The 13,280-nt window shown below is 34.4% G+C and overlaps 2 protein-coding genes and 1 long non-coding RNA gene across 5 annotated transcripts; 2 read left to right on the forward strand and 1 right to left on the reverse strand.

Moving 5' to 3' along the window:
• Window positions 1–204: 204 nt before the first annotated feature.
• LOC103871934 lies at window positions 205–1,991 on the forward strand. The gene is made up of 4 exons (XM_009150273.3): window positions 205–327; window positions 914–1,067; window positions 1,166–1,229; window positions 1,327–1,991. The coding sequence occupies exons 2-4, from the start codon at window positions 931–933 to the stop codon at window positions 1,612–1,614; spliced, it is 489 nt and encodes a 162-aa protein (XP_009148521.1). The 5' UTR covers window positions 205–327; window positions 914–930; the 3' UTR covers window positions 1,615–1,991.
• A 1,068-nt stretch (window positions 1,992–3,059) lies between these two features.
• On the forward strand, window positions 3,060–4,323 carry LOC103871935. Its single transcript, XM_009150274.3, has 3 exons — window positions 3,060–3,317; window positions 3,610–3,815; window positions 3,916–4,323. The coding sequence occupies exons 1-3, from the start codon at window positions 3,216–3,218 to the stop codon at window positions 4,175–4,177; spliced, it is 570 nt and encodes a 189-aa protein (XP_009148522.1). The 5' UTR covers window positions 3,060–3,215; the 3' UTR covers window positions 4,178–4,323.
• On the reverse strand, window positions 4,056–12,735 carry LOC103871937. Of its 3 annotated transcripts, none has more exons than XR_004448420.1 (3): window positions 8,196–12,735; window positions 7,959–8,111; window positions 4,056–7,875 (listed from the first exon to the last, which is right to left on the reverse strand). It is a non-coding gene; the product is annotated as an uncharacterized LOC103871937 (long non-coding RNA). The 3 variants fall into 3 exon arrangements; XR_633597.3 differs by having other exon boundaries at window positions 4,056–7,665; window positions 7,760–7,875; window positions 7,959–12,735; XR_004448419.1 differs by having other exon boundaries at window positions 7,959–12,735.
• Window positions 12,736–13,280: the final 545 nt, after the last annotated feature.

Consider the following 13,280-nt stretch of genomic DNA (forward strand, 5'->3'; position numbering starts at 1 on the left):
TTTTACCATATAACATGTATTCATGGTGAATGGTATACTCAGGCCAACGTTTATACTTGCAAAATGTCATAATTTTTTTAGTGAAATGTGTTTAATTTTTAAAAAAGGTTAGAACTAAAATAGGCGTTTTGCTATTATGACGCAATAAAGGAAAATACTTTGAAGTTACAAAAATTAAATGAAAATAAATAAATAAATATGGATTCCTCCGCAATAGCATCGCTGTCTGCTACAGCTTTTCTCTCTTTTTATCTGCCTTTTGCTGTTAACCTAAGAGCCAATTAGAAGACTTATCTTTAGAACTCTCTTTCTTCTTCCTCCCTTCAGGTACTTCTCTTCTCTTTCGAATACATCTGATACAAATTGATCTGGATCTGAATGATCTACTTCTCGAATTATAGATCCTTATCTGATTTTAGATCTGAAACTATCACTTATGTTTGTTTTATCGAAAAACATAAACTTTCATTACCATCTCTAGCTAGAGATCATCGAACCAGAGTTTGTGTTCTTCTCATAATAAATATGTCTTTTTCTGATGATTTTTTTTTTGTAGTTTACTTATTCTTTAATTAAAAGAAAGTAAAATATTAAAATCCTGTCTCCACTATGATCTTGACATCATCACCATTCACAGTAAAATATTAATTATTTTTACAGTATCGTCAAGTTGTCTTTATTACATTTCTTTGTCTTAATTCAATTTTAATAAATATCTTAATTAATTAATTAAATATGCAATTGTGACCAGATCTCCATAAGAAACACGTTACCCTTTGACCACCTCCTCTTCCTTATCCTGTTGTATATATAACACATTTTTCTTTCTCTTGCCTCCTTTCATCATCAATCCATTAAACAAGAAAATTAGCATCTAGTGGTTGATTAGAATTTGATTGATTCTTTTGTTCAGTACCAAAGAAGAAGAAGATGAACACCTCTGGAGTCCAACAAAACGCCTTCGAGGAGACCAGGAGAAACTCCGCCCTCCTTTGCCCTCAACCGCGTCGTCTCGATGTCCTCAGCCACCACCAACACCTTGCTCGATCTCTCAGGCGGCAAGTCAGGTAATAAAACAGATCTAACGTTTTCATGATTATATACATGTAAAGGTAACAACTTTATTGATTGGTTTTGTCTTTTTTTTTTTTTTTGCTTTGTTCAGTCACCAGATGGAGCTGTCTGAATCGAATTCAAGAAGGGAGATGTTGGATCTCATCCTTGCGAAGGTAAAGAGTGAATCTTTTTGTTATTAATATGTAAAGTTTGCTTTTTTTTTTGTTTTATTATGTGAAATTGATCTTTGTGTTTATGTTTGTTTTACAGGGTGGTGGTGGTTGTGAGCAGCAAGATCCTTTCTTCACGGGGTCACCGCCAAGTAGAGTTTCTAACCCTTTAACAAAGGATTCGCTTTTTCGTGACGAGCTTTTCGTGGTGGCTCCTCCTCCGTACACCCCACGCGCAACCAAGCCGCCACCACCGTCGTCTCCAAGGAGCGGTGGTGGCGGGTGCGTTAGGGTGGTGACTAACTTTGGGAACAAACCTCCTGTTCGTGTCGTGGGATTCAATTGTCTTGACAGGGACAGGCGCAGCAGCGTTCCGACTCTTGCTTAAGAGATGATTAAAGTGCAAATATATAACAGAGATTGGATTTAAAAAAAAACAATTAAAAAGAGAGGTTTAGGATTGGTAATGATGTTGGATCATGTTGGTTTTTTTGGTGAAAATGTGCAAATATGTTGAAAATTTGGGTAATTTAAAAAAGGGCTGTAATATAAAATTTAGGATTTTGGGTCCTATTTGGGAATTTTTGTAAGTAAAAAAGGGAAGACAGAAAGGGTTTGTGAGTGGTTGGTATCATTAGTAATAAGAGCATTAGTTCCTTATTGTAACAAAAGGAAAGAGTTTTGAAATGTGAAGATATCATTTCTATATGTTGTCTCTTTTGTACATATGTAAATTTCAAAGGAATTGAATATTTTCGAGTCTCATTTACTCCCTATTTTGTGACATACATTAGTGAATTAATGGTGCACTTTCATTTAAATGAAGTAATGAATATTGTGTACATGTTAAAAATGCACATAAACATGTTAACCCGAAAATATTAAGTAAAAAAATTACTCTACAAATTGAATGATTGTATTATTTACTTTGTTCTTTGATTCTTTGATTCTTACTTATTTTGAAGTAAAAAGGAAAGGAAAATAGAATAAAACCTTTTTTTTTGGACACGAAAATAGAATAAAACTTAACTTAAGAATTATTCTGTTATGATGTGAAAATGGAATAATATATTAGAGTAATACAGAATAATATAATATGTATATATGAGAGTAATACACGTACATTCGACCAGGCAATGGTTAGTTGGTTACAGACCAGGCAAGTGACATGAGGACAACTCATTATTTCTTTGTCTGTGGATCTATTTCGATTCTTTGCTTACAACTTGAGAAAAATCAAATTTGTAATAATTTGTTTTTGTTTTGCTTTTAATGTGTCAATCAAACCCAAAAGATTCGTCAAACTTTATGGCCGGAATTCTCGCTGCCTTTATTTCCAATTAATAAAAATTTATTAAAAAGCATCAAATTATGTAGTGCCACTCATTTATATCGAACTAGTCAAGTAAACAAACAAACAATCTAAAATTACCCCCGACATGTAACTTTCCCCTGCAGTGTGGGACAAAAAAAACTGTAATATTGTACCAATCGCAATTTTGAAACTTTAAATACGTTCACTTATTATTATAAATAAATAGAGAAAACTGTAATTTTGTAGTGTGACAGTTTTTTGTAGTTAAAATTTTCTCACATTTGTAAACTGTATATATATTTAAGAAAAAGATAGTCCACAAATTATCGGGCTTACGAAAGAAACGTTTCGGGATTCAAAGCCCATTAAGAAGCCCAGCACTTCAAAAATGACCTTTATCTTGGAAAGCGGTAAGCCCCACTTAACTTTTTAAAAAGGACCGAACACAAGATTCAACAATCCTTATCAACGCGCTTCTTATCCCACGTAATTTATCTCCTCACATATTCATAACTTAGAGTGTTATACACGCGCTGTTACGCACGTGCTCATCGTTTCAACTAGACTCACACTGGTCGTGTTTTCACTTTACTCGCTCATTTCCAGCTCTCTCTCACTCACCTCGTCGGCTCTGCCAAGAAAACAAAGTCTCAATCTCTCTCATCGCGGGATTCATGGGAGAAGGGAAAGGCTCTACTCTTGTTTTCGTCCTCGTCATCGCCCTCTGTTTAGTCGCCTTCGGCTTCTCCATCGCCGCCGAACGCCGCCGGAGCATTGTACATCGCTCTTCTCTCTCAGTATCTCACTTTGTTTATCTAAGCTAGGGTTTTTATCCTCTGGACGAACTCTACTTTGATTTCGAAGCTCGCTATAATTTGTAGTCTTCGAATAGAATGATGCTGATGAATGTAATTAGAGTTACTTGTTGCAATTAAGCTCATATCTCTTAGATTCATCTGGTTTGAGTTAACCGTTTGAGACTATGTTCATGAGACTGAAGCATAGATTGAGTTTAGTTTGTGTGACACATAATGTTTTCTCTTTTCATTTTTTTATTCTATGTGACAGGGAAAAAGTATACAAGACCCAATAACAAATGCAACGTACTGCGTTTATAGCTCTGATGTAGCCACTGGTTATGGAGTTGGAGCTTTCCTTTTCCTCCTCTCTAGTGAATCATTGCTTATGGGTGTCACCAAATGTATGTGCTTTGGTAGACCTTTATCCCCAGGAAGTGACCGTGCTTGGTCTATTATATATTTCATCTCTTCTTGGTAAGAGTTCCTGATGTTTTTTTTTCTTGTCCATGTTTTGTTATCGAAGCTTTGAACATCAATGTATCAGTAGCTTTATTTCCAAATTTGACAATTTCAGGATGACGTTTCTGGTAGCTGAAGCTTGTTTAATTGCGGGAGCGACTAAGAACGCATACCACACAAAGTACTTGAGCGCACAAGCCTTCTCGTGTGAATCGTTACGCAAAGGAATTTTCATTGCAGGAGCAGTTTTTACGGTTGCAACTATGATCCTTAATGTCTACTACTACTTCCACTTTACCAAATCTGTCTCTTCTCCGCCTACTCACAAAGCTAACCGCTCCGGTTCAAATATCGGTATGGCTGGTGGCTATGCATAGAAGAACAAAAAAAAAAGAGAAATTGATTAGTCATTTGTGGGATGTAAGAAAAGAGGTTGTTGCATTGTTACAATGGGTTACTCTTACATGTTTTGTTTGTTATATATATATATAATCTTTATATATAAAGAACGGTTTGCTCTCTCCTCCTTATGACACGTCAGACACCACCTAGATAACTCACTCTCTCTCGCGGCGACACGTGGCACATTAGGTTTTTGGGTTATCGTTCTTTGATTCTTCTTCACCCTCGCCGTTCCGCAAAACTCTGAAAACCCAAAGTTTTCTTTTTGCAACTCTTAACCTCCCCGAACGTAGATTCAACGTATTCTACTTAATTCTCCATTAATATGATTTTTATTTAACCAATGATAATGTAAACCTCTCTGTTTCCTTCCTTTGATCTATATATTGGAGAGATTGCGGGTGGGATGGATCTTCACAATCACTTTCGATTCATCTTTCATATCAAGCATACAAAGATCCTTTGATAAAGTCTTCCTCTGATGCTGTGAAGAGACAATGACTAACTTTATGCTTCAGGACGATTAAAAGCATCAGGAGGTACAAACTTTTTAAAAACAATGAGATTCGGTTCTTTACTGTTTAATTTAATCTCATATTCCTTATTAATCTTTTGATGATTCCATCTGCAGGGAGCTCGATCTTTTTTCTTTTCATTGGGTTTGTACCTTTTTGTTTTAGTATCTTTGTGTTTTTTTTTCCTCAGTTATGTTTGATATGTTTACTGATTCGGATTTTGGTCTGATTCTATGCTTCGATAGATGAGCAAATAAATGAATCAGAACCATTGATTCGATCGAGTGGAGGGAGAGCGTCTGAAGCTTTGATGCATCATAGAGAAAAATCTTATGAGTCTTAGAGAGTTTCAAAAGTTTCAGGGGAACAGATTTAAGATGATAAAGGCTAGGATGATGATGAACAGTTAAGGCAAGCCAAACCTAGCCAAATTCTACGGTAATATTTCTTCGTTTTGTTGAAATTTTAATTTCTTACACGGACTACTGTGACCTATTCTCAACTTATGATTTGCGGTTACAGCTAGAGAAGCAATACGAGCTCATAAGCAACGTGCTTTCAGGTATGATTTTTTGAGATTCCAGCCCACAAATCACCTTGGCTTCTTGATCCATACTCTAATCTTATATTCACAAATCATTTATGGATTGTTAGAGCCTGTGATTTTGATTTTTCCATTGTATCTTTTGAAACAGCTAATAAGCTTGTGGAGACTTTCAAGAGCAAAGTTAAGGCCTTAGTGGGTGCTTTTGAGTCTGTCATATCTCTCCAAGAAAGAAATGGAGCCAACAGCTGCAAAGGCTGCCGTAGCCGAGTATGGAAACCGAGACGAAGCTGCGGTGAAAGGTTACATCAACGATTCAGCCGCTGATCAGACAAACGATTACCAGATCATGAAAATAAAGAAAAGCAAAAGCGTTTGAACGGGGATGGTATGGCGTGAAGGAGCTGGAGTTTCAGCGATCCGGAATCCCGTAGGAAGAGAAGAGTAGCTGCCTATAAGGTTTTACTCAGTTAAACAGAAGATGCAGGGATCCATTAGAAAAAGCTTTAAATGGTTCAAAAACATTATAGGTGCTTCTTGAAATATTGTCACTTTTCTTTCTCAATATTAGGGACTGTCCCGGGCTACGCCCGGGTTTGTCTTCTATAGTTTTAAAATTTATAACTTGAATTTATAACTTAACATTTGTATTTGTAAATATACATTAGAATCAATTATAAATTACAAAATAATAGAAAAATTTAAATTTATTTGGAAATTACAAAATGATTAAAACTCACAATTTGTTGTGTATATTTTAAGACATTTTGAATAGAATGGTCAGAAAAATGGACTGGTAGTTATTAAACTTTAGTAATGTTCAGAAATCTATTTTATTTCGATTATTTTTATGTTAAATAATTGATAAATTTACAAATTATTTAACCATTGTTATGGTTTTAGAATTATTGAGTTAGGTCTTCCGTCCTCAAAAGGAAGTACAAACCAACATATTAACGGACTTCTTACTTCGTTTATTTCAGTTGAGAAATTAAGTTCATTGATCTAACTAAGTTCACAGCTAGGCAAACTTGGTTTGATATACATATTGAAAATATTTTCTAAGTGACCGAGAAAAAAATCTGTGGAAAATTTGTCAAATGGCGTTGATGAAATCTCAGCAGAAATAGGATAAATGAAATTAGTTAACATGGTTTCTGTTTAAAATAGCCCATGGTTTAAATCTGTTATTTTTATGTCAAACAGAACCATCTTATGATCCGGGATATGTTAAGTCAAATTATAACCAAAACTACAAAAAGTATTGTCGCTTTATCGCTATATTTGAAGTACAAACCCATAAGTTGTGCTGATAAGTAGTATGATGTTTGAGGTTGGGTTATGATCTTGGAGGTTGTTTTTGTTGTTGTTGTGGACGTTTTGTTGTGGAGTTTTTTTTTTAAATATGCATGAATGTGTTTCCAAATAATGATCTTATAAAGATGCCTACATTAATTAATCTGAAATTGTAATAAACTATGAATTAGACTTTCGCTAGTTTTAATTTTTTATATTCAAACGGAAGTAATATCTTCGAGAGCAATAGTTTTTTTTGTCTGTTTTTTTTTTTGTTTTGTTTACCAAATCCTAACATTTCTTTAAAAAGAGTGGAAGTAGGTTGTTATAACTGACATTTTATTGTAGGCTCCCGCATGATTTGAATGGCGTGAGACTGAAAAATTTAAACTATGAAAATTCTAGTAGACGATGGTGATACACTTAAATTTGTTTAGTTGTAGAATATGCCTATCTAAGTACTTTGTAGCTTCGTTCGGTTCATTTTACCGCCTACAAAAAAGATGGACTAATGCATTAAGGTAAGAAGATTTTCAATATGCAGAAACCCGTCAACACAGCCTTTTTTATATAAAATCAAAGTCTCTATCCTCCGTGTGGGAGGTAGTTTGCTGAAGATGCAAGAGACAACAAAAGTTCAAAATGGGGAAAACATAGGAATGCAGAAATTTTAAAAGACATGAAAGGTAAATGGGTTGACAGTATGATCAACTTAAAACTATCATTCACGGGGGTATTTTGCGGCTGTTTTCTTTCTCTGCAATCAACGCCCATTTCTATCTTCACCCCTTCAACCGTGTTGCTGGCAGATGCTGTTAGTTGTCCATCTTCCCCGTCAACTACTGCAGTTGGGTTGCTGGTGCAACTCTGTGACACAGTTGTACATGTGTTTTTTAAAATCTATAAGAAGAATTTTTTTTTGAAAACTCGTGTGTAACGCACCTCTGCGTGAGCGTGAATGCAAAAGGAGCTAGCATCACTGATTGCAGAGATGGTGAAGGTACGGTGGTTAGGGGTGAAACTGTACGGAGTCACATGAATTTGAAAAACATAGTCCTTCCCAGCTAGCTCTTCAAGGCATCTTGGTAGCTCTTGCCCTTCACCCCCACTTATATGTAGTAGATTTAATGTTTTAGAGCCATTCAGAGTGATCGTGACCACTGTTAACATAGGAAAAATGTAGCACAGTAGCAAAAATGTACCTCGTCGAGAGCCAGAGTGTCTGCTTCTTGCTCGGTGTGCTTACTCATATCCCTATCGAAGACCACAAAACGTGGCACAATCGTTGCCATCATCATCTGCTAGCTCAACACGGAACCTGTAAAAAGAGGCCGATAAATGTTAAAGCCTATCTAAGTAAGGGTATTCGCTTATATATAGATCAGGATGTAAACTTCGTACCTGATAACCCCGGTAATGTTCGTAGAAACACATCTGTTGCAGCGAAGGGAAGTGCCAGATTTGTCTAACTTCATGCTGCATCCGGTGTGACCAACCATTTTGTTGGAGTACCCCAACGACCAGAGCTTTACATAGGAAATCGGCTTCCTCTGTCTTAACGGATTCAAAAGAGTTACCATTTGCTCGTGCAATTTATAACTTGTTGCTACCAAACTCTGTAAAGGAGATGGGGATTACCAATCTCTGTGACATCCTTACAGCTTATTCCACCTCCAATGGAGATGAGGTCCCAGCGCAAGCTACTTCAATACTATCATTCAAGGATTTCTCACCCGAAGCTACTTGAATGCTATCACCTGAAGCATATTTAACAGTGTTGTATTCGGCAACAGTCTCACCATTTCTTTGTGCCCCAGACTCATTCTCAAAGCAATCCTTATATGTGTTTTAGGGTTTTTCTTAAATATATGTTTTTGTTTGTAAGCCCCTCTAAAAACCATGTACTTGCCAAAAAGAACAGCTTGTGGGTTTCTTTCTAAGTTCAGTTCCTAAGAACGTAAAATAAACAAACAATGACTCAGAACTTACCCTATCAAGAACACAAAGCAGTTGGCTACAATTGCAGGAACTGTTAGTTCTACTTTGTTGTGCAAAAGGCCAGCCCTGAACCAGAGAGAAGGCAATCCAGTCACAGAGTGATCAAGCATTCAAGAATGATATTGTTTCCGGGATAAACTGTAACATGCTAAGCAGATACTAACTATAAGATGAATTTAAGTATGTCCTAATTGTGTTAGTTCCATGCCTGAATGCTAAATGTGAAAGGAATGCACAGGAGATCTCCAAACACCAGCATGAAACCCAATCTCTTTGCGGTTATGTCCCACCTGGAAATAGTGAAATCAAAATCGACAAACAGACTTCAGAAACATTAAACCAAGTGAATTAATGGAAATAGCCATAATTTGGTAAGAGAAATATGTTTGATCAAGACACCATAAACTTACGTAGAGGTCATGTATTCTTCATGAACAAAGTAGTCCAATATATATAACTGCAATTACAAATTTTATCAAAACTAACCAGTAATAGCTTCCACAAAGACCTCATCATAGGCATCCCTCGCATCAACATCAGAAACCAGTAATATATTGTTCTCTACTTGGTCATGGATGATTCTATCGTCTCCAAGCTTCTTCTCTTCCTTCTCCGACCTGCTCAGAAGCATAACCAAAACGAAATCACCAATCATTGCACCAATCAAACAAAAAGACTTAAGTTTTGATAAAAATTCCAACAACCCTAACAATAAAATAGAGTAAAAAAAACAATAGCTCAGGATTATCACCACAAACTATAGAGTACTCGTCTATTTTCAAAGATATACATAGAAGAAGAATTAATTGAAAATGAAACCATAAAAGCTTACCCGAAAGAGAGGAGAACAGCTTTCTTCTCATGGGAGAAGATTCCATTTTCAGAAAAAGAAAGTGTAGCTGTCTCGCTGACATTCCCTGCACCTGCTTCCCCTTCATCACCATTCACTTGGGAAGTCACAAAACCTGGTACAGCCTCTCCCGTAGTTATATGTTGCAGGTTTGCCTCACCATGGCTCTCTCCATTAACCTCTGGCACTTTCACTTCCTCTCCTCTGAAGGCAATCCTCGTGTAACCCATCATCGGCTTGGAAAGATTCAGGCTTCAAACTGTCGATAGCTTCCTCAAAGACCTCATCTTTGGTATCCCTCGCATCAACATCAGAAACCATCAATTCAATTCTCTTTACTTGCTCATCGCTGACTCTATCGTCTGCAAGCTTCTTCTCTTCCATATCTGACCTGTTCACAACCATCAAAAAGAAAATCCTTCAGTGAACCAAACGCCACCAAGAGCTCCAAGTGATTCATCACAACCTCCGTCTGAGAACCAGAGAACCAGATTTCTTCTGATCTCCTCTTCCTTCTGACGTTCCTGAAGACGTCATGCATCGTATCGGCCGATCCTTCATTCCCTTAGAACCTGTGCAGATACCACGGCTCAGTTCTGTGAATCTCACGATCTTCTCGTTTCTCCTTTGTTCCTCCGCCGCGGTTCTCTGATTCTCAGACGGAGGTTTAGCCGGCGACGGCAAGGTTTTCTGCGGCAAGCCTCCATCGCTGCGTTTAGATCCCATCGGAATCCTTCGAGATAAAATAACACTTCTTTTAGGATCACTGGATAACGTGGATTAAGAGAGGAAAAGCAAAGGGTTTTAGGATTTGATCTAGCAAAACGGGTTCTGGAAAAATGAAAAAGGAAAACGTCGAATGAATCCTCTCGGATCGCGAAAGGCGTGAAGAAGAACCAAAGCAACTGAGCTGGCTTGATGACGTGTCAAAAAGAGATTTCTTGATTGGATGATTTTAATGTCCTACGTGGACACTCTCCCTGTTGATTATATAACCCTTTTATTATAGTATAGATACATATAAATATGTAAAACTGTGAATCTATTTGTGTTGAGTTTGCTAAATATCTGCAATACATACAAGAAAAACAAGAACCGAGTTTTCATTCGTAAGATATACTCTTTGAATGAGACCAGTCTCCATATATACCTGTGAATCTGATTATATACTTCAAGATTACAAGTATTATATAGTATACAAGCAATTCCATTTTAACTTTCACATTTTATAATTAGAAATAGCTACAGTAGTTGTTACAAGTGTTGCAATAGTGATGATAATAATTTAAAAGAGAGACTTGCGAACAAAAGAAGATTTAATTAAGGGGCGCAGTGGCATTCTATAAATCTAACTATATTAGATTTTATTGCACAAAATACATAAAACATCATTAGTTCTCTAATAACACACGAGCATCAATATTCTCTAACTAAATATTATTTTTCTTATTCTTCACCAGTGTTTATGAATGTATGTAAAACATATGTAGATTTATAAGAGTGTAATCACTCGCATAAGATTCTAGCGTTATCATGTTCAGTTGTTCACTAATCATGTGATTATTATATACATAAAAGAAGAAAGGTTATGTTTTTAAGTTTTGTAACTATGGGTACACATCTATGAGTTCACATAAAACAAGGGACCAGAAAAGAAAATATAAAACCTTTGGGTTATGTTAAAACACATGTAGATATGAAAAAGTGCGATGACTCGCCTAAAATTCTACAATTTGTGAGTTTCATCATGTCTAAGTCAAATTTGTAACAGTGACTGAATAAATAAAGATGAATAAAGGTTATGTTCTTACAATTTGTAACTATGGGTACACATCTCTGAATTTCAATAAAACTAAGCGACTGGAAAAGAAAAACCATAAAATCCCGACCTCATGCCACACCGTACTCAAAAAGCCATCGACCTCTTTGAAGCACTAATTTTTAAATATAGTTAAATTTATATAATCTCATTTTTAAAAACCACTAATTTTAATAATTTCAAATTTGCTATGACTGGGAACAATTAAAAAAATTATTTAATTTAACAACTTCTTAACTTTTTAAGTATTGGTGATTTTTATTATTTATTAGTATAAATGATATGTTATTAGTATAAACATAAGAGAGAAACAAATTTTATGTTAGCTATTAAATCTAGGAAAAATGGGCACAATAACTAAAGTATTACCATAACTTTAAATATATCAGCGTGTAAATAAATTTTGAACTTCTTAAAAATTCAGACATCATACACATTGTTTAAATTTTTGTTATGTTTTTACATATTAAAGTTTTTTTTTTGATGTTTCATGATTAAAATGGATTGTTTTTTGTTCAAAAAAATGGATTGTTTATAACTTTACAGTTAAAACTGCTAACGAATGATAAAAAAAAAAAGATTTTGATAAATACTATTTTGAATATTTTGACATGCTTAAGGAAATGTTTTGAAAATGCTCTTTTAAGTTATTTTTATTATTTTGCATATATAGTTTTAGCGTTTTATGATTTTTTTCTTTTCGTTAGTTTTTTTTTTAAAAAAATGATTTATATTTTTTTATTTGATTTTGAAAATTACAGTTTTTAATAAAAGGTAACATTTAAGAAAACAACAAAGATATCAATTAGACAATTTTATTGGTGAATTTTATTATTTATTAGTATAATTGACATGTTATTATTTAGTATAAATGATGTGCTATTTTCTTTTTCTTTTTTGTCCATGTAGATATTCTTAGAACCTTTAAATCAATTTTATTTTATATATTAGGGTAAGTATGCGCTACGCGTGGGATGTTGATTGTCGTGTGATGTATATTATTGTAGATTTTCATAAAATTGAACTTGATAACTACATAAAAATTATTTGTTAAATTTAATTTTTATTTATGTTGGTCGGAGTTTGAGAAAACATGAAAAAATAATATCTTAAATGGATTTTTTTTGTTCTTAAAATTTTTTTAATATTTGAAAAAAATAATTGTTAACACCTGCGTTACAATTTTTTGTTTTTCTTTTTCAAGTTGCAATCGAAGGTTTACCATGTGGATTTTTTTCCTTTCCCAAATTGTAACAGAATCTATTGTTTTTGTTTGTTTCAAATTATGTAAAGCAACATTCAATTCTTAATATATAACTAAAACATAGATTACTTAACAAAAGAAAATCATCTTAAATCTTTTAGCAAGAAAAAATTAAATCATATTCTGAAAAATAACAAGTAATATTTATTTTTAAAATTATAACTAATTTTTCAGATAATATGGTTTATTTAGTCTAATTATATTAAATATTTACTCTAACTATTTAAATTATTTGTTAATTTTCATTCCGCCCGTAGGGCGGGCCGACCCTAGTATCTACTATTTTGATGAAAATATTTCATCATTTTATTTTTCCGACATTTTATAAAAGAAAATTCAGTTGTGCACGTATGACTATATGGGCCTATTTAAAATAAGCCTAAACCTCAATAGTGAATACCCCTATCTATATCAATTCTATTTCCTATTTGTACATAACTAATGGACTTTATATATGAGGCTTTTAAAGCCAGCCCGTGTAGAATAAGTTGGCGTAGAAAGTTAAACATAGGTGGAATGAGTTTTTTACCTTTTTTTTTTATAAATATAGTTTCAAATTTGTCTGTATATATTTGGTCGTAACTACAAGAAGAATTGCCAAATCAGGATCTATAGAATAGTGATTTGCACGACTACGTACGTTACCGTATAGTTGGTGAATAGGTGTGGGTTTCTTATCTTCTTTTAATTCACAACTTAATAACCCAAATCATAAGCTAAGACTGAAAACGACTTACCATAAGGCAAACGGGACAAACAAAAATACAACAAATAACACGGGCAATAAATTGC

Source organism: Brassica rapa, chromosome A06 (genome assembly GCF_000309985.2).
Source record: "Brassica rapa cultivar Chiifu-401-42 chromosome A06, CAAS_Brap_v3.01, whole genome shotgun sequence".
Taxonomy (NCBI): Eukaryota; Viridiplantae; Streptophyta; class Magnoliopsida; order Brassicales; family Brassicaceae; genus Brassica; species Brassica rapa.